Source organism: Pelodiscus sinensis, chromosome 2 (genome assembly GCF_052426305.1).
Source record: "Pelodiscus sinensis isolate ZL-2025 chromosome 2, ASM5242630v1, whole genome shotgun sequence".
Taxonomy (NCBI): Eukaryota; Metazoa; Chordata; order Testudines; family Trionychidae; genus Pelodiscus; species Pelodiscus sinensis.
The window spans coordinates 5,403,009-5,423,925 of record NC_143053.1 but is presented as its reverse complement, the minus strand read 5'-3'; the positions used below and the strand labels follow the sequence as shown (position 1 = coordinate 5,423,925).

The following is a 20,917-nucleotide window of genomic DNA, read 5'->3' as shown; positions in this document are numbered from 1 at the left end:
GGAGGCTGTGCCGGGGTCAAGCGGCTCCCAAAAAAAGTTGCCGGTACGCCGTACTGGTGCGTACCGTCCCAAAAAAAGCACTGGTTTTTCCTAATATCCAACCTAGACCTATCCCACTGCAACCTCCCCCCTTGCTCCTCCTTCTGCTACCTGACACAATTTATGCAACAACACTACTGGGAACAGCCTCTCTCCAGCCTCTTTGGAACCCGCCTTCAGGAAGCTGATGGCTGCTACAACCCTCCCCCCCCCCCCTCTCTTCTGCAGACTAAATGCCTCCAAATCCCGCAGGCTTTCCTCCTGGGTCATGTGCTCCAGCCCCCTCTTCGTTTTGGTCGCCCTCCGCTGGACCCTCTCCAATGCGTCCTCCCCCTTTCTATAGCAGGGGCCCTAGAGCTGCTGGCAACGCTCCTCCTAACGCAGCCCCGTGTGCCCTTCGCCGTCTCGGCTACAGGGGCGCCCTGCTGACTCGTGTCCGCAGATCAGGCGGGAGCGCAGGCAGGCCTGGGGGGAAGCGCTTCTGCAGGACTCCTCGCCCCTCCGGCTGGGAGAGGACGAGGGGGCAGAGTTGCAATAAGTGGGGGGGGGGGTAGCAGGGGGTGGGCATCGGAGCCCAGCGCTGCAATAAGCAGCATCGCCAGCAGGGGTGCTATTATCAGGAGGGGAGTGGGAGCCGCTCGGGAAGCGGGGAAAGCCCCCTGCTCCAGCGCACGTCGGTGGGCGCGGCGGGGCGGCAGAGGGCGCCGCGCCCGCGGCTCCCGGGCCAAGGGGCGGTGCAGGGGGCCGGCCGTAGGAAGCAGCCGCGGCTCCGAGCCGGCTCCCTCCCCTTCCCGGCCATGCTGCTGCTGCTGGGCGCCGGGGCCGCGGCCGCGCTCTTCTGCCTGCTGGACGCCTGGTACCTGCTGCGCCTGCCCCTGGCGCTGCTGCGCGCCCACTGGCTGCAGCCCCGGCTGCGGGACCCGCTGGGGGTGCACAGCTGGGCGGGCCGGGTGCTGCCCTCCGACCTGGACTGGCTGCTGCACATGAACAACGCGCGCTACCTGCGCGAGGCCGACCTGGCCCGCTGCGCCCACCTGACGCGCATCGGCATCTCCACCGCCCTGCGCGCCCTGGGGGGCCGCGCCCTGCTGGCCGCCTCGTGCGTCCGCTACCGCCGCTCCCTGCACCTGGGGCAGCGCTTCGCCGTGCGCACCCGCCTGCTGGGCTGGGACGCCCGCGCCTTCTACCTGGAGCAGCGCTTCGTCTGCGCCCGCGACGGCTTCGTCTGCGCCCTGCTGCTCTTCCGCATGCACCTGGAGGGCTGCAGCCCCGCGCAGGTCATGCAGCACCTGGGCCAGGGGCAGGTGAGGCCGGGCACGCGGGGGGACTGGGAGCACGGGGCTGGGGGCTGGATGAAAGCGGCGCCGTGCCGAGGTTAGGGGCGAAGGGGCGCAACTCAGGGGCCAGTGGTGAGGAGAGCACAAGGTGGGGGCTGGGGAGCTCAGGGGTGCCAGGGGACATAGGTACCCTCAGGGGCACCAAACCACAGTTTCTCCCAGGGCACCATTTCCCCTAAGGCCGGCCCTGCAAAGAACATAAGAACGGCCGGACTGGGTCAGGCCAAAGGTCCATCTAGCCCAGTATCCTGTCTGCCCACAGTGGCCAGCACCAGGTGCCCCAGAGAGGGTGGACCGAAGACAATGATCAAGCGATTTGTCTCCTGCCATCTCTCTCCAGCCTCTGACAAACAGAGGCCAGGGACACCATTTTATCCCCTGGCTAATAGCCTTTTATGGACCTAACCTCCATGAAATTATCTAGCTGCTCTTTAAACTCTATTATAGTCCTAGCCTTCACCGCCTCCTCTGGCAAGGAGTTCCACAGGTTGACTACACGCTGTGTGAAGAAGAACTTTCTTTTATTAGTTTTAAACCTGCTCCCCGTCAATTTCATTTGGTGTCCTCTAGTTCTTCTATTATGGGAACTAATCAATAACTTTTCTTTATCGGCCCTCTCCACACCACTCATGATTTTATAGGCCTCTATCATATCCCCCCTCAGTCTCCTCTTTTCTAAACTGAAAAGTCCCAGTCGCTTTAGCCTCTCCTCATATGGGACCCGTTCCAAACCCCTCATCATTTTAGTTGCCCTTTTCTGAACCCTTTCCAAGGCCAAACTATCTTTTTTTGAGGTGAGGGGACCACATCTGTACACAGTATTCACAGCCGGCGTTTGGTAGCCGCCATCCAAAGAGGATGGAGAGAGGCTGTTCTCAGGGGCAGCAGATGGCAGAACAAGGAGCAATGGTCTCAAGTGGCAGTGGGGGAGGTCTAGGTTGGGTATTAGGAAGAACTATTTCCCTAGGAGGGTGGGGAAGCGCTGGGCTGGGTTCCCTAGGGAGGGGGTGGAATCTCCATCCCTAGAGGTGGTTAAGTCCCGGCTTGACCAAGTGCTGGCTGGGAAGATCGAGTTGGGGTTGGTCCTGCTTCGGGCCAGGGGTTGGACTCGATGACTCCTGAGGTCTCTTCCAACCCTGGGATTCTGTGATCCCTCTGTGGCGCAGGGAGCCCCCTGGTGAAACAGATACCCTCCGCCGCACAATCCCCCAGTAACGGTCGTGGTCCCTTTTTAGTGCCTCGCGACCGAGAGGGCAGCTCTGGCCAGCACCGGCATGCAGCCAGGAAACTAAGCACCCATTCCGCACCCTTAGGATCACCCTTGCCAGCATAGCACCAGGACTGCCGGAAAGGGAAATATTTAGTCTCAGGCGGGTGGCGGGAGAGAAACCAGGATACGGCTGGCGCAGACAACAAACCATGCAGCTGTGCTCAGAGTTCAGGAGTCCTGGGCAGGGCTCCAGGCTAGCAATGTGCCTTGAATGCTCTTGGTTATCTTTGATGCCAATGAACTCTCCCCTCCCCTGCCAACAAACGCCTCTGGTGGCCTCTTCTGTTGCCCTCTGCAAAGCCACGTTTTGCTAGCCACAGCCTCCCTCCTTATGCCCAGGGCAAGATCCTAAGCCCCCTTGCTCACAGCCCCAGGCAGCTGTGGGCAGCTGCAACCCCGGGCCCAGCTCCAGTTGGGTCTCGGGTGATTCCTCCCTGGTATAGTGCTGCTCCTGACCCTAGCCCTTCCCGGCTTCAGGCTGGCTTTCTACTGTAGCCCTCCTGTTTGGCGCTCCGATTGCACATCCCCTGTCCTCTCCCACACCCCGGGACAGCCAGCCCTCCCGCTGCCTCAGCACAAGGTTTTAAAGGGCCTAGTTGTGGATGAAGACCCCTTGCGCTCGGTGCTGCACAAACAACACCGAGGCAGCCCCAGCTGCGACGAGTCTGCAAGCCACGCGTGGCCCGTTCAGCTAAAAACAATCCTCACCTGTAGAAATAATGCCCAGGATTTGTAGCCCGTGTGTGATTTTTGTTCTGAGCGAGGATCATTGGTGATTGGAACACCAAGCAATAGGTTTTTTTTTTTATGAGGAACACCAAAGATTTTTTGTTGAGCGCGAAAAAAAAAAAGTTGCCTGCCCCTTTAAGGGTGGCTATTTATGAGCTCTGTTGTTCTCCGTGGCACACCTCCGACTGCCTGGTGTGCCACGGAACACGGTTTAAGAAACAGTGCTAGAGCCTCGTGGCCAGTGCACAGCTGCGAGGCTGCAGCACCAGCTCCAGGGGGCCAACACGGGGGGGGAGGGGTGAAGAAAGCAAACTCACACTCCCTCCCGCCCCCCAGCATGGGCCACGCGTGGAGGAGCACCGCACCGCCCCCCTCCCTGGAAAAGTCCCACCTGACAGGCTGCAGATTGGGTTTTGTGGGGCCTGGCCAGGCGGGACAGGCTCTCGTGGTGCGCGAGCAGCCGGCACCCTCCCCCTTCCCCAGCAGCAGGGTAGCTGCGCCTGGCGATGGTGGGCGGAGGCAGCGATGGGGCTGAGGACCCTGTACACACAAGATGCAGGTGGAGGCTTGGGGCCCTTGGGGGCTTTGCCCCCACAGGGTCTCGGTCTGGGGGCACGCGGATCTGTGAATAGAAGTGAATAAGTTAAATCTTGACACTCCACTTGCCAACCCCTGGTCTGGTCTCTGATAACGCCCAGAGCCAGATCTTCAGAGAAAGGTGCAAGAAACCCTGCAGCAGGGAGTTATGGGTTAACCTATCCCTAGGAGAGCCCTCTCCTAATCACCAGTATTTAGCACTTGGCTTATATCTGAGAACTGCTAGGGTTTCAAAGAGATCTCTATTTACTGTCGCAAAGCTGCGTCTTCTCATTGGTTAACTCTCTGTGGAATCTGGCGAATGGTATCTTGTGGCAATGAGTTCCCCAGGCTGAGTGGGTGGGGCCTGAAACCTGAGGAGGTTTATAAAGGCCGTGGGAGATGTGGTCTCTGTCTGGGAAGGGAGCGGCCTGATGGTCTGCCCCAGTTGCCTTGCAGGGGAGGGGAGATTTGCCCCCCCCCAGTTTCCCTCTGGTGAAGAGCTACCAGGCTGAGCCCACACCCTGCTCTGGGGCAGCACGCCACGCTGAAGGAGAAACTTACCAAACACAGGCTTGGCCCCCATAGTCCGGGGGGGAGTGAGGAGGACACATTGCAAATCCAGACCCATGAGACAGGGATGGGGGGGGGGAGAAAAGGGTGGGCTTTCCCTCCTGGAGAATTCCTCTGATTAGGGATGTGAAATGAAGATGTAATTGATTAATCATAGAATACTAGGACGGGAAGGGACCTCGAGAGGTCAAGTCCAGTCCCCTGCCCCCATGGCAGGACCAGTTATGTGCTTAAGCCTTCTATTTGGTTATTTGATTAAGCCTGGGATCCCAAAAGGGGACCACTCCAGCCCCCCCACCTGCAAGGGGGGCTGCCTCTGCTAGCCCTCTCGGCCTGCCCCCGCGCATGGGAGGGCCAGAAACAGGAGCTGGCAGCCCCAGAGTTAACCCGCAGTGGGGCTGCTCCCAGGTACTGGTTTACCGGTACCCGGAAGCATCACCCAGTAAGGATGTTGTGTCCGTAAGCACGGCCACACTGGTCAGAGCAAAGGTCCAGCCAGCCCTGTATCCTGGCCTCGACATGGCTAATACCTGGTACCCCAGAGGGGATGAACAGTTCATCCCCTGTCAGCCATTCCTGGTTTCTGACAAACAGAGACTAGGGACACTATTCCTACCCATTCTGGCTAACAGCCGTTGATGGACCAAACCTCCATAAATCAATCTAGCTCTTTTTTGAGCAGACCTCGCTGGGGATCTGGAAAGTTAAGACACACGAGCAGCCGGGAAAAAAATGGGCAAGATTTGTAGCCCGAGACGGTTCCCTTTTAAAGACCTGATTTCAGTCTTACGGCGTGCTCAGTACTTTAGTGAGAATGGTCTTGATACATTCAGCCCCTGATTTTTAGTCCCACCATGAGTGCAGGGCGTGGGCCCAGATGACTTCACGAGGTCCCTTCCGTTCCTGCCAGTCTGTGGTTTCCTTTACGTTACCAGAGTGGTGTGAAGACCCCATATAAACAGTGGTGAGAATCAGACCCCCGGCCAATAAGCTCTTCAGGTCAGGGGCTGTTTTTATTTTGCACTTTCTCTGGGGCTAAGTCCTTGAGCCCGGCTGGGTAAGATCTCGGTGTAGAGAGAGAGAATGCGCCCGTGGGTTTGTGTGGGCCTGAGGGGAGTCAGGCAGGCCTCGGGGCAGGACTAGTCTGTGACGAGATGTTTGCTCCACATGAGGACGGGGGTCTCAAATTATTTACCAAGATGAAACGTTTCAACACAGGATAAACATGCCCTAAGCAAGTCCTTCTCCCAGGAGGAAACCTCTCTGGAAATCATGCTCTAGATACACTTCTCTCAGGAGAAAGACCCTCTGAAAACCAGCCAACCCACCAGAGCCCCTGCTTCTAACGTGAGGCTTCTACAAACGCAGGCCGAGCCCAAACAAGCTGTGGGGGGCTAATCCCGCCCCAGTTATACCCCACAAAGGTCCCTTAGAAAACTGGACCCAGCTGCTCCTCAGGCTTTCAAATGCAGAGCCGATCACTCTGCCGCGCGTCTCGTGGTCTGGCTGTTTGCTTTGAAAATTAAATTATACTATGAGTCAACAGTGTGATGCTGTTGCAAAAAAAGCAAATATGATTCTAGGTTGTATCAACAGGTGTGTTGTAAGCAAAACTCGTGAAGTCATTCTGCCGCTCTACTCTGCACTAGTTAGGCCTCAGCTGGAGTACTGTGTCCAGTTCTGGGCGCCACATTTCAAGAAAGATGTGGAGAAATTGGAAAGGGTACAGAGAAGAGCGACAAGAATGATTAAAGGTCTAGAGAACATGACCTATGAAGCCAGGCTTCATGAACTGGGCTTGTTTAGTTTGGAAAAAAGAAGATTAAGGGGGGACATGATAGCGGTTTTCAAATATCTAAAAGGGTGTCACAAGGAGGAAGGAGAAAATTTGTTCCTCTTGGTTTCTGAGGACAGGACAAGGAGTAATGGGCTTAAAGTGCAGCAGGGGAGGTTTAGATTGGACATTAGGAAAAAATTCCTAACTGTCAGGGTGGTCAAATATTGGAATAAATTGCCAAGGGAGGTGGTGGAATCTCCCTCTCTGGAGATATTTAAGAACAGGTTAGATAGACATCTGTCAGGGATGGTGTAGACGGAGCTTGATCCTGCCTTGAGGGCGGGGGGCTGGACTCGATGACCTCTCGAGGTCCCTTCCAGTCCTATTATTCTATGATTCTATGATTCTTCCCCTCTTTAACAAAGCGCTGGGTCAGACCGAAGGTCCATCTAGGCCAGGGTCCTCTCTGCCGAAAGTGGCCAGCACCAGGTGCCCCAGAGGAGGGAACACAACAGGGAATCCTCACGTGATCTCTCTCCTGTCACCTATTTCCAGACAAACAGAGGCTAGGGACACTATTCCTACCCATCCTGGCTCGTAGCCGTTGATGGACCGAACCTCCATGAATCTATCTAGCTCTTTTTTGAGCAGACCTAACTTGGGATCTGGAAAGTTAAGACACACGAGCAGCCGGCAGAAAATGGGCAAGATTGGTAGCCCGAGACGGTTCCCTTTTAAAGACCTGATTTCAGTCTTGCAGCGTGTTCAGTAGTTTAATGAGAATGGTCTTGATACACATAGCCCCAGGTACTTAGTCCCACTCTAAGTGCAGTGCACAGGCCTAGATGGCCTCTAGGGTGGCTTTTTGCACGAGAAATATGCAAACGAGGCTACGTGTGGAATATCGCCGAGCCTCATTTGCATACCTAATGAGCCACCATTTTGCAGAAGAGTGTCTTGCGCTAGAAGGAGCTGTCTACACGGCCCCTTTTTGTGCAAGAAAACCCTCCTGCGCAATGCCGCGACGCTGATTATTTTCAGGAAGAACGGCACGGCGCAGGAGGGGTTTTCTTGCGCAAGACGGTGCAGTGTAGACAGCTCCTTCTGGCGCAAGAGCTTCTTCTGCAAAAATGGCGGCTCGTTAGGTATGCAAATGAGGCTCGGCGATATTCCATGGTTAGCCTCATTTGCATATTTCTCACGCAAGAAGCCGCAAGTGTAGACATAGCCCGTAGGTCCCTTCCAGTCCTGCCATTCTATGGTATCCAAAATTTTGGAGGAGACCAAGCACTGGCTAGGAAGGGGCCTGGTCCGTGGAGTGGAGCTGAGACCGGTTTTGAGACCAGCTGGGTTAAGTTGCTTGGACGCTGGCAGGGAATCTGTAAAACCCGGACTCTGGACCAGTCTCTCCTGCTTCTGTTTCCTCCAGATGGACTCCCCTGAACTCCCAGAGGAGGTGCAGCTGTGGGTGAGCTACAACGAAGCCAGCAGCCAGAAGCTGAGAGCGGAAAGCGGCCTGGCATCGCCCCGCAAATATGAGTAACCCGACGCCGTTTTCCTGGCCCCTCTGTCTCCGGACCGGACCGAGTCTCGAACTCGCAGCTGTGGCTCCTGCTGCAGCCGCTGCGGCTACGAGACAGCCCCAAAGCTCCATCCACTCGCCAGAGCAACCAGCCAAGCGGTGGGACCCCCAGGAGCTCCGCCGAGTCAGTGAAAGCCCTTTCTGGCCAGTGAGTCACGGAGCTCCGGGGTGGCCGGGTGGGTCAGGCCTAGATCCCCAGCACAGTGGGGGGTGGCCCCTTTGGGTCTTGGGGAAAGAAACTGAAACATCCACCCGCACCGGCTGATGTGCTGATGCCTCTTCTGTATCCATAACCCTTTGCGATCGCCCAGCTGGGACACACTCAGGCACTAACGCTGCCGGCAGACAGCTCAGGACTGCTCAATAAAACACCCGGGGAGCAAAAATCCTGCTGGTCTGTTGCAGAAGAGATGGGCACCCCCACCGTGCTGGCTTATGCCTGCAGGTGCCCATACCCAGTAGCAGTATTAAAACCCCCCAGGATAGGGACCCAGCCCCGTTCTCCTAGGTGCCTGCAGGGAACTATAGCCGTGCCGTGGGGGGGAGGCTGACGTGAGGCTAGTAAATCAGAATTCGGCACATGCATGTGTCGTCTCCCTCTGCAGACCGAGGGAATGTGATCGCCAGGGCTAGAACAAGTGTGTTTGGGAGAAATAGATCGGGTCGGACGAGGAGCCTTCGGCACTGCCGCTGAATTCGGGCAAGCGTTCTCTGTGCCCTAGATTACTCAGCTGTGAAACGGAGATGCCACCTCCCTACTAGGGATGCACAGTCCCGTGTAATCAGTTAACCGGTGAAATGTGACGTTTACCTGGTAAACCATTTAAATGGGGACCGGCGGGGGCTGCTCCAGCCAGGCTGGGCCCACCATGCCCTTTCTTGGTACCCGCGGTTGGAGGTGCAGGCAAAAACAACTGGTCGTAGCCTAGACACGAGCCAGGCGTTGCAACCTGTTTTAAAGCCCGACGCAGGGAATTCAGGTCCCCTTTGACGGTGTAACTACACACTAACTTCCTTTCGGATTGTTAACTGGTTGATTGTATTGTATGGATTGTACTCCGATTGTAAATGGAAGATTTCTACATCCTGTATTAACTTTTTCCTCTAACGAGCACTTGACTGGCTTATGCTTCGAAGTGTGGCTGATCTGCGAACTACAGAAAATTACAGTACAGGTGACCCCCGACCTACGACTACCCTACTTATGACCCCCCCGTATTTACGGCCTTTAAAAAAAAAAATCCCCCACCTGCTCACACGCCAGCAGTCCCGCCAGCTCCGGCAGATGTACTCTGCTGCCTGGTTCTTCGTCGAGACAGGTGACCCTGCAAGCTCTGGAGCCTGCTCTCTCTCCCCCTACCCCCCGCCCTCCCAGCAGGCCCCCCAGCTCCTACAGGCAGCCCCGCCTGCCTGTGAGCCGGCACCTCCGGGCCCCCCGCACCTCCGGCAGGCTGCCCCCACCATCTCCTACTCGTGGGCCTGCCTGCCTCCATGCTGCGCAGCTCGAGGCCCTCTTGGCAGGCCACCCCCCCCCCCCACCAGGCCGCATCCCGGCCCTCCCCCCGCAGCTCCCGGCCCACCCCCCGCAGGTCGCCGACTGGCTCCCGGCCCTCCCAGAAGCCCGACCTCCCTCCGTGGTTAGTGCCCCCCCCCCCAGCAGCCCAGTCCCGCCAGCTCCTCCCACCCCCACCCCGCCAGGCAGGTTGCCAAGCTGCCCCCCTTGCAAGCCTGCATCCCAGCACCCCCCCCCCCCCAGCACCCCCACGGCTCATGGCTCCCCCCACCTGCCCCTCCCCCCCCACACCCGGCAGGTTGCCAGGCCACCCCCTCTCGCCAGCTCGCAGCCCAGCCACCTCCCTGGCGGTTCCTGGCACCCCCACAGTTCATGGCCCCCCAGCTCCCCTCCGGCTCCCACCCCTCCTCACCAGCCTGCATCTCGGCACCTCCCCTCCCCCGCAGCTCTCACCCCCTCGGCAGGCCTCCTGCACCCCCTGACCAAAGAGACAAAAATAAAAAATGTAAAAGTCTATCTAAAAACACACTAGAAGACTGAAAATCACGTTTGCACCTACCAATGTAGGAGAAAGATTGGATGGCTAAGTACGGTTCAAGGTAGTTGCAAACCGGGTTCCAGGGAAAGGCCGCGGGGAGCCCGGGGAATCCCCAGCTGACCCCGGGCCCCCAGCGACATGCAGCAGCCCCTCCCCAAGTTAAGAAGATGACAATATTTTCTGTGCTTTATTTTCACATTGAATGTTTGTTTTAAGTTAATAAATGTTTGTTAGAGCACATATCATTGGCTTGTTTCCTTTTCCTCCACTTCCATTTTGGCTTTTTTTGTCATGAAATGGGGTTCTGGGAGCGGAACCCCCATTTATAACATTGCACCTATGGGAATAAAGGGTTCGACTTACGACGGTTCGACTTACGACGGTTCGACTTACGACGGTTCTCCAGGAACCAATGAGGTCGTAAGTGCAGGGGTCGCCTGTAACTTTTGAACAAAACCCACAGAGCCTGTGACGAACCATGCGGAAAGCGGGGGGAAAAGAACCATGGAATCCTTTGTGACATTTCAAATCTTTAGTGGCCTCCCTTCTCCCCCTCCCCTTTTTTTTCTATTTTGCTGCCAGCTCTCGTGTCCTGTAAGAAACCAAACCCGCCCTTAGCAGGACACATCGGTCCAAATGATACTCATGCCCCTTTGGGCCGGAAAATGAGCAACGGGAGAGAGGATGCGGGAGAGCAAGAGACGGGAGGAAGGAAGAGGCCTGTGGGGCAGCGGCAAGGGAGTTTGGTTTTCTGGCATCGGGAAGTTGACAAATCGATTTGCAACAGAACCGTGGCAGGCCTGCTGCTCGGGACTTCCCTGGCCTTTGTATGGGAATCCCGTCTCAGCACTGATACTTGGGGATCCGTTTTACGTCCAGACCACGCTGGGCAGAAGCCCCATTCACTCCAGCAGAGGGTGAAATTTGGATCTGCCGATAAAACGTGACTCTACCCCTGCAGGCACGTGGTAACCCGAGAAATGCCACGGGGCAAAATTTCCCCGGCCATGTAGAACGAGGGGGTGGGGGAGGAATGAACATTGTTGGTGGGGATAAAACTAAGAGCATAATTGAGGGTCTTCAGCCCTGTGAGGTCCTCTCGGGGGAGCCAAAGGGGCAGCTTCTCTCGAGTTTGGAGCAGGGGTTGTCAGACTAGGAAACAGGGCTCCTCAGAGGGCCGTGAGGTTACTACGTGGCAGGGAGGAAAGGGGCAGTGTGAGCCAGCAGCCTCTGCTCCCAACTCCTCAGTTCTCCTCCTGCACCCCCGTCTCCTATCCAAGCTCCCTCCCAGACCCCTCAGTCCCCCATTAACACCATAGGTAGGGTTGCCAGGTGTGACAGACCAGGCCGTGTCTGGGCACAGCTTAGGGCGTCCGCTCAGGGCGAGTTGCTCAAATCCGGGGCTCTTTACAGTCCCCCTGACTGGCGACCTCTCCACACAGGCCACAAACCAGTCTCACAGAGCGCTTCAGCTGCCTGCCTGAAGCCTCCCGAGCAAAACCCCTCCGACACCCCAGCAATATCCGTGCCCCAGATGGCCCCGGGCCTCATACACAGGTGGGGGGTCCTAGCACCCAATCCCACCTACCCCGAACAAGTTCTGTCCGGTCCCAAGAAACCAGCCACAGATCCCTGGTCAATTTACCCTCTGGACCTTACCCACAAATCAGGCTGGGCCAATCCTTTAGAATCTATATCTAAAGGTTTATTATTACAAGAAAGAAAAGCATGAGAGTAAGGTTATTAAAGTACAGTACGTTACATGCACCGAATCTCCCAGTCCTCGATGCAGGCTCTAGCAGAGATGTTGCAGCTGCTGGTTTAAAAGTTCTTATTGCACATCCTGCAATCAGGATGGGTTCACAGGTCTTTTGGGCTCTTCAATCCCTGCAATGCTGCCTCTGGGATGAAGTGCTGAGCTGAGAACCAAATGGCATTGACCACATGGCCTCTTTATACCTCCTTCCTGGCCTCTTCTAGTCTGCAGCAAGTCACCTGGTCAGAGGCCAATCTCTGTGTTCCCTGCTGGCTGCCCTCAGGTGACAAATCCCATTCTTTGGGTGTGTCCATAGCCCATTGAGAACCATTGTTCCACAGGGCTTTGCTACTCAGCCTGTCCATAGCAATGCTTAACCACATTCACAGAAATATTCAGCTTCCACACAGATTACAGATTCCTACCTACACACACAGACATTATACACTCACATAAATAGTGTACATAAGATCAACAAACAATAATCTCCCATTCAATACCCCACATGGCTCCCCCCACACCAATTTCTGGGGCCAACACCCCCACCTAGGGGTGCAGCAGCGATCTGGCTGCTTCCCTCCAATTCAGCAACGTGACACCAGGTGTCCGGGATTCAACCGGACAATCCGGTTTTTGCGCCCTTTGTCCGGTAAAAAAATTCAGAAAATACCAGACATGTGCAGTGTCCGGTATTTCCTGGTTTCCCAGCAGGGCGCCTGATGGAAGCCTGGCGGGGCGGAGGGGTGGCTGGGCGGCGCCGGGAGCCTCTGGTTGCGTCTGACGTAGGAGTGACGCCTTGGGGAGGAGGAGAAGCCCTGTCTGTGCTCCTGAGCGCTGCTCTAGCGCCTTGTGGAGCCGTAACCAGACTCGCTCGCGCTTCGCCGGGACCGTGCGCAGGACGGGCAGCGCCCTGGGATCTGCATGTGCCTGGGTCAGTCCCGCCCCCGCCGGCTGATTCTCTTCCCCCCCCCCCCCGCTTCTCCCGACCCCTCCCGACCAGCCCTGCTTCCCCCAACCCCTCCCAGCTAGCCCTGCTTCCTGCCGGCCGGTTCTCCTCCTCCTGGTCTCCCCTGGCCAGCCCTGCTCCCCACGACTGCCCCCCTGATCTCCCCTGGCCAGCCCTACTGCCCCCAACCTCCCTCCCCCGCCAGCCCTGCTTCCAGCCCCGCTCCCCTCCCGGCTGGTCCTTCCCCCCTCCCCCCACAAGTGTGTCCGGTATTTTTTCTGAAGCTACCTGGTAACCCTACCCATAGACAAGTGCAGCCCCTGACCACTCACCAAAGTCTTGAAGTGCCCCGCCACGGAAAATGACTGCCCATCCCGAGCTAGACAAATCAAATCTCTGTCTGTCAAACGGGGGATGAAAAGCAGACGGGAGACACCAGAAATGAGAGGTGAGAAGACCAGAAGGCACCCCTGTGATCATCTCACCCAGAGGTTCTCCGGCTGAGAGGGGCACAAAATATATCGGGGGGGGGGGCACCGGAGGGGGAGGAATGAGAAGCCGCCGCCCAGCTCCGAAGGCAGAGCAAAAGTGGCAGCCGCGGGCTTGTGGGTGGGCCGATGGAGCCGTAGCAGCGCGGTGCTTGGCTGCCGAGGGAGCGTGCGGCTCACGCACGGGAAGTGAAGTGAGTCCTGACTGCGTTTCACGTGTGTGTCACTGTAACACCAGTCGGAAAAGTGCAACACGGAGGGGAACCAGCGGAACGTGGCCAGCCTGCGCACAGGCATTGGCAAACATGTCTCGTGGGCCATGCATAGATCCCAGCTTGCCCTCCCCCATTGGGATGTGTGGCAGCGGGAGGTTTGGATTACCCAATAGACAGCCTAAGCACATACTTAGGGCACCAGGAAAGCAGAGGCACCAAAAAAAAATGAGATTTTACGGTATAGTATTGTTGTTATTTTGAATTACGTATGGGAGTTACCATAATCTGTTCAGTGCTTAGGGCCTCTAAAGGTCTTAATCCGGCCCTGGGAGGAAGCTACAAATACAGAGAAACAGGCACGCGCTCGAGTACGTTTGAGAGCCACAACCTGGACCGTAGGACTTCTCTGAATTAATCCCGGTGTGAGCTAAAGCAACCCTTCTTTGGGTCCAAATATCCAGTCTTTAAAAATCCCCAGCGATAGACTTCCCGGCCGACCGTTCTCCACCCTCTCTGTTCAAATTTGTGCCCTGCTCTTTGTTAAGCTCACTAGATTGCTCTGAAAGCGAGTTTTCCTAACACCTTCTGGAGATGTTCCTGTTGGTACCCCCACGGATCACGAGCCCTTTTGGCCACCACATTGCACTCCGGACTCATGATCCCCCAGGTAAGTTTCAGAGTCGCTGTTCCCCAGGAAGGAGACATCCTGTTGTAGGCTCAGATACTATAGTGACGGTTGTGACATAAGAAACGAGAGTATACAGGTCGGACCTCCCTGGTCTGGCACCCTTAGGACCCGGCCGGTCCCCGAAGGGGGATTTTGCCAGACCAAGGGAGGTCATTTTTGGCCCCCATGCTGCTGGCCCCACCCCATGCCCCGCCACAGGGCTTCCTCATCCCCCCCGCAGCCCAGCTGAGTCGTACACCAGCTCTCACCCCCGTTCCCCTGCAGCCTGGCTGAGCCATGCACCAGACTTCCCATCTCTCCCCTACAGCCAAGCTGGGATGTGTCACCCCCTCCCCCATCCGGCCGGTCTTCCAGCTCCCCCCCCACCCCCAGCTCACTGGGACTCTCTGGTCCTGGAACATTTGTGGTCCAGACCAAGAGAGTTCCAGTCCGTAGAGATGCCACCTGTACCATCCATACCTACCTCAAGCGCCTTTGATTCTGAGAGATTTCCTTTGGATTTTTTTGATGGCATCAGCATAACTTCATGTCCTACATCTAAGGCTTAGGGAGCTGGGGGGGTTGTCTTAGAAATCCCAGCACCCAGCTCCCCTCAGGAGCTCACCCTAGCCAGGCTGATGACGGTGCTCAAGTTCTTCAGTGAACACCACACGTTGACCTTCTAAAAAGATAATCCGGCTCCTGAGGTATTTGTGTTTCGGTGCTATGACACGGTCAATTTACAATGTTCCCGGGCGTGTCGGTCTTGTGTAACAACCACCGCAGGGCAAAGACAAATTCACAGGGCGTCAGTCGTCCAGCGCAGACAACACACGCTGCAGGGCTTTGAAAACCAGCATGGGGGGGGGGGGGGGAGAAGCGAGGTTCAGGTGACACGAGCGTGGATTGGACGAAGGTGTGATAAGAGACAGCACTGATGCACCCAGCAGGGAGAAATGCCAACGTAAGCTGTCTGGCGGCTCACGCATCAGCCAGGAACGTGGACCCTGGCCACACATGCACACGCCTGCATCTGGTTCTTGGAGCGGGCCTATGGAATACGCTGTGGTGGGGTATCTCAGAAAGAAGACACTGGCTGAAAAGCTGGGGAGACCAGGGTTCTAGATTGGCCTCCGTACTCCCCAGCTGTGTGAACTTGGGCTAGTGCCTGTGCCTCAGTTTCCCCAACTATTTCAGTATTACTCAGCCTTAGGGTGGGCCTTGAGACTTGCGGCTGGAAAGAGCTAAGTATTAGGGTGGTGTGGAAAGTGGAGCTGAGGGTTCACGAATGGGGTGGTGTCAGTGGGCGGGAGAAGGCCGGATGCCTTTGCTTTGACTCCGTGTCAATAAGCACACGTGTGAGCTGCTGTGTCTGGTGCGGAACACGCTGCACTCTCCCCAAGGTGCATTCGCTCTGGCTGGCGTTTTCGGCCCTGGAACCAGGCTGTACCTCCCAGATTCCTTCTGAGTCTCCGGTTGTGCAGCCGCAAAGTCGTAATGACCCCCTGGCAGTGATCTTCCAGCTGATCCGTTCTTTGTCGCCCCCTGCTCCATCCCCCCGGGCTGTAATCTGTCCCTGGCCCAGCAACTGTGATTGCTCCTGGATTCCAGCTTGGGGAGAGGGGGGTAAGAAAGCGCCCGAGGCAGTAACCGGGTCACGGCTGTCATTGGAAGGGCTGGGTTTGCAGTAGGAGGGGCAGGCCGGCAGGTACGCACAGTGTGGAGCACAATAAGGACGCGCCCACGCACAGCAGCCCCCACTGGGATGTCTGGCAGTGACCTGTCATAGAACACTAGAACTGGAAGGGACCTGTCCTCACAGCAGGACCAAGCACCGTCTATCATCCCTGACAGGTGTCTGTCCAACCGGCTCTTAAATATCTCCAGTGATGGAGATTCCACAACCTCCCCAGATAATTTATTCCAGTGTTTCACCACCCTGACAGGAAGTTTTTCCTAATGTCCAACCTAAACCTCCCTTGCTGCAATTTAAGCCCATTGCTTCTTGTCCTATCCTCAGAGGCCAAGGAGAACAATTTTCTCCCTCCTCCTTCTGCTACGCTTTTAGGTACTTGAAAAACCGCTCTCATGTCCTCCTTCAGCCTTCTCTTTTCCAAACTAAACAAGCCCAATTCTTTCAGCCTTCCCTCATACCTCATGTTCTCTAGACCTTTCATCATTCTTGTTGCTCTTCTCTGGACCCTCTCCAATTTCTCCACATCTTTCTTGTAATGCGGTGCCCAGAACTGGACACAATACTCCAACTGAGGCCTAACCAGCGCAGAGTAGAGCGGGAGAATGACTCTCCTGTCTTGCTCACCACACTCCTGCGAATGCAGCCCAGAATCATGTTTGCTTTTTTTTGCAACAGTGTCACACTGTTGACTCATATTTGGCTTGTGGTCCACTCTGACCCCTAGATCCCTTTCATCAGGACTCCTTCCTAGATAGTCGCTTCCCATTCTGTGTGTGTGAAATGGATTGTTCCTTCTTCTGTGGAGCACTTTGCATTTGTCCTTATTAAACGTCATCCTGTTTACCTCAGACCGTTTCTCCAGTTTGTCCAGATCGTTTTGAATTTTGACTCTGTCCTCCAAAGCACGTGCAGCCCCTCCCCGCTTGGGATCATCCGCAAACTTGATAAGTGTCCTCTCTTGCCAAAGCTAGTGCCCGAGAGGGAATGGACGGAGCTGGACATCCATAGACGGATCCATCTCCCGTCACTCACTCAGACCTTCTGGCAAGCAGAGGCTGGGGACACCCAGAGCAGAAAGCTTCATCCCTGACTATCTTGGCTGCTAGTCATTGCTGGACCTGTCCTCCATGGGCATCTCGAATTCGTGTTTGAACCCTCCCTGTTAGAGTCTTGGCTTTCACAACATTCCCTGGCAACAACCACACACGTGGATGGACCATTGTGCGAGGTTTGTGTCAGGCCCATCGACAGCAATTCTGGGTTCCAGGGCAGAAACCAATGGGATCCTGACCCCCTCCCTCGGCCAGGGCCACAAACCCCCCACCCCACTCAGAGAAGCCCCAAACACCTCTCCTCCCCCCCACCCACTCAGATGAGCTCCCAGGCAGCCGCACCGTGGCTCCCCTCCCTTTCCCGGACCAACCGGTCTGCTCTGGGGAAAGCTGAAGCAGATCTCTTGAGTCAAAGAGGCTTTTGATATGCCCCAGGCAGATTCTAGGGCCCAGTAATCCAGCCCCAGAACTTGCATGGGGCATATCAAGTGTCTTTGAATTAAGAGCTTTTGTGGGCAAAGCCCACTTCTTCGGATGGGTGGATAAAAAAGTGAAAAGCCTCCCAATTTAAAGCAGAAAAAGAAGTGGAGGGAAACCCCAGCCAATATCAGTGCTGGAGCTAATGGAGATGAATTGAGCCGTACGTGTGTAGGCGTTCGTTAATGGATTTAAAGATAGCCATTCTTCTACAAAGGAATTTCAGGAACCAACTACACAGAGAAACTGCGGAACTGGTCTTTGCATGCAAATTTGACCCTATCAGGAGCTGAACAAAGAATGAGCTGGATGGGCCATTATAGTCAACACCCAAATAGCATCAAAAGTATGGAACACGTAAGGTCCATCTACACTGCAGGGCAAAAGTCAAATTCAGCTACACATTGTCAGCTACATCAATTGCCTAGCTAAAGTCGAAATAGCTTAACTCGGCTTGTGGAGCTGTCTACACAGCAGGAAGTCGAAGGAAGAACGCTCTTTCTCCAACTCCCCTTACTCCTCGTGAGTTGACGGTTACAGGAGTTGGCGAAAGAAGTCCTCCAGCTCAACATTATTTCGAAATAACGGCTTGCTGTGTAGACCCGCTCTTTGTTATTATAACGCTGCTGTGTAGCTGTACCCTTACAATCCACTCAGTTCGCCTCCTTAAGCTCCAGCACTACTATTGACAATGGGGTTTTTTCCCCCTCTCCCTTCTTTTTCTGATTCAAATTTTTTTTTCTCTTTTTTCTCCACTCACCTGAGGAAGTGGATTATGCCACAAAAGCTCACGATACTATCTATCTATATTTGTTAGTCTCTAAGGCTACGTCTAGACTGCACTGTTAAATCAAAAAAAGATACGTAATTTGCAGTACACTAATTCCGTATCTTTTTTCGATTTAATTTCAAAAGAGGCTATTTCAAAATTTGGCGCATCCACACGCCACCAAATTTTGAAATAAAGTGCTCTTTCGAACCATCCCTTATTCCTCATAGAACGAGGTTTACAGGGATGGCAAAAGAGCGCGTCCAGTATTTCGAAATTTTTTATGAAATAGCAGATATGTTCTTTGGACACGGCGTTGCTATTTCGGGATACCCTGGGGTTCCACAAAGTGAAAATAAGGGGTCCACAAGAAAATTCCATTACAAGAAGATTTTATGATTTAAAAATAATAATAATTAATATTTAAGCATTTATGCGTTTTATTGAAAACAATGTTCATTCGTGTTGCTCTCATGACCTTGTTTAGCATTTGTTTATTATTATCCTGACTCATTTGTGGTCTAGTTTTTCAGCTCCATATATAAGACTGTTTTTAGTGTTCAGCAAAATTCTTTTGAGTTTAAAAGGGTTCCGTGACCAAATAAAATTGGGAAACAGAAATCTAGACATAGCCTAAGGTGCTACAGGACTACTCTGCAAAGTCTCAGATGGGTTGCCAGATTAACATGAGTCTCTGTTGCTGAGTCTTCTGAGACTGAATCAAAAAAGATATTTTGGCCTTGGAAAGGGTTCAGAAAAGGGCAACTAAAATGATGAGGGGTTTGGAACGGGTCCCATATGAGGAGAGGTTAAAGCGACTGGGACTTTTCAGTTTAGAAAAGAGGAGACTGAGGGGGGATAGGATAGAGGTCTATAAAATCATGAGTGGTGTGGAAAGGGCCGATAAAGAAAAGTTATTGATTAGTTCCCATAATAGAAGTACTAGAGGACACCAAATGAAATTAACGGGGAGCAGGTTTTAAACTAATACAAGAAAGTTCTTCTTCACACAGCGTGTAGTCAACCTGTGGAACTCCTTGCCAGAGGAGGCTGTGAAGGCTAGGACTATAATAGAGTTTAAAGAGAAGCTAGATAATTTCATGGAGGTTAGGTCCATAAAGGCTATTGGCCAGGGGATAAAATGGTGTCCTTGGCCTCTGTTTGTCAGAGGCTGGAGAGAGATGGCAGGAGACAAATCGCTTGATCATTGTCTTCGGTCCACCCTCTCTGGGGCACCTGGTGCTGGCCACTGTCGGCAGACAGGCTACTGGGCTAGATGGCCCTTTGGTCTGACCCAGTACGGCCGTTCTTATGTTCTTATGTAAAAGATGCTTTTCGGACGAGCTGCTGCTGCACTGGCCGGGATCCCAGGCCCTTGTAAATGGCTTGGCCCACAGGCATTTCCCCCTTTGCTCCCCATTAGTGGGCCTGGGTTGTTTTAACCTGCGGCCTGTTCATTCCCCAGATGAGCCCTGGCTCTTGAGTAATGGGAAAGAGTAAATCACATTTTCCTATTCACCAGTCCAGGCTTTATAGACCTGTGGCATATCCCCCCCAGGTATCTCTTTTCCCAGCTGAAAAGTCCCAGACTTGTACCTCTCAGCTCACTAACAGGCCGGCTCTCCCCTGTTCGTCTTGCAAAGCAGCGTGAGCCCTCCACGGCAGTTTTCCTGCTTTGGAAAGGTGGAATGACAGCCACGTCGGGGGCAAGTTAGACACACGGGAGCCACGTGCCTGTGCATTGGAAGCGCCTTGTCCCTCCCCGACCCTGAGGCTCACTAAGGAGACCCACGATGACAGAGCAGTGCGTGCCCTCCGTGGGGGGTGTCTGATTTCCTGGCCGGATCTCTCTTCCCTGTTTCATTGATGGACTCTTCTCTGTGAGTGCAGCCTCCTTCCCCTGGATCATGGTATTTTTCGTAATAATTTAGTGTTACCCTAGCTCCAGGAGCCCTAGTCACAGAACTGAAACCCAGCGCGCTAGGCGCTGTACATCGACGCCATCTTCCCAGTGAAATGCATCCCATGCCGAGGGCCAGAACCATGTCTAATCACCGCTCTATTTGATTGTCAATTTCACATGTGTTCGTTTTTTTGATTGTATCACTTTGGTATATATGGTCGTGCCGATTTTCTGCCACATATTGATCGGAGGAAGTGAGTCTGGTCCACGAAAGCTCATCACCTAATCAACCATCTTGTTAGTCTTTAAAGTGCTACACAGTCCTGTCTTTTGTTTCAGCTAGACCAGACTAACACAGCTGCATCGCTATCACTCAAGTCCCCGATAGACTCCAGAAGCGCCTAGCCCTTGGGCGGGCTCTCTGCAGAAGGACGAATTTCACCAAGCAGCTGAGCCGTGTCAGTGCATCCTTTAACCAAGGGGAACATCTCAGGAGGTGAAGGAGAGTGGACTGACCAGCCCACGAGTCTCCCTTGAGGGTCTTATCACTGTCCCATGAGTTCACACAGTCCGTTGTCAGTCAGCTTTATTTTTTTCCCCTCAATATGGAATGAAGTACAGGCAATCCCTGGGTGACATGGATCCGACTTACATCGGATCCCTACTTACAAACGGGGTGAGGCAACCCCACACTAGCTGCTTCCCCCCAGCAGACCAGGGAGACGCGAAGCTAGCGCCCCCCCCAGCAGACCAGGGAGACGCAAAACTAGCGGCCCCCCCCCAACAGCCCAGGGAGACGCGGAGCGGCTTTTCTCAGCAGACACCTCAGCTTGAGAATAAAGGACTGAGGGAAGTGAGGTGTGGGAGAATAAAACTGAGCTCTGGAGGAATGTTTGGCTAGAGTTTCCACTACAATATGTACCAGTTCCGACTTACATACAAATTCAACTTAAGAACAAACCTACAGTCCCTATCTTGTACGTAACCCGGGGACTGCCTGTAACTGTTCCCAGG

The 20,917-nt window shown here is 54.6% G+C and overlaps 1 protein-coding gene across 1 annotated transcript; it reads left to right on the top strand.

The window, feature by feature from the left end:
- Positions 1-619: 619 nt before the first annotated feature.
- THEM6 (thioesterase superfamily member 6) lies at positions 620-10,176 on the top strand. The gene is made up of 2 exons (XM_075920011.2): positions 620-1,343; positions 7,731-10,176. Exons 1-2 carry the CDS (start codon positions 837-839, stop codon positions 7,842-7,844), a joined length of 621 nt encoding a protein of 206 aa, XP_075776126.1. The 5' UTR covers positions 620-836; the 3' UTR covers positions 7,845-10,176.
- The last annotated feature ends 10,741 nt before the right edge of the window (positions 10,177-20,917 follow it).

What these genes read in the sequence shown, in the direction of transcription:
- THEM6 (XM_075920011.2), top strand. Translation starts at nt 837, where the DNA reads ATGCTGCTGCTGCTGGGCGCCGGGGCCGCGGCCGCGCTCTTCTGCCTG. An exon ending in AGCACCTGGGCCAGGGGCAG is followed by an intron (nt 1,344 to 7,730) that starts GTGAGGCCGGGC and finishes TGTTTCCTCCAG; the next exon opens with ATGGACTCCCCTGAACTCCC.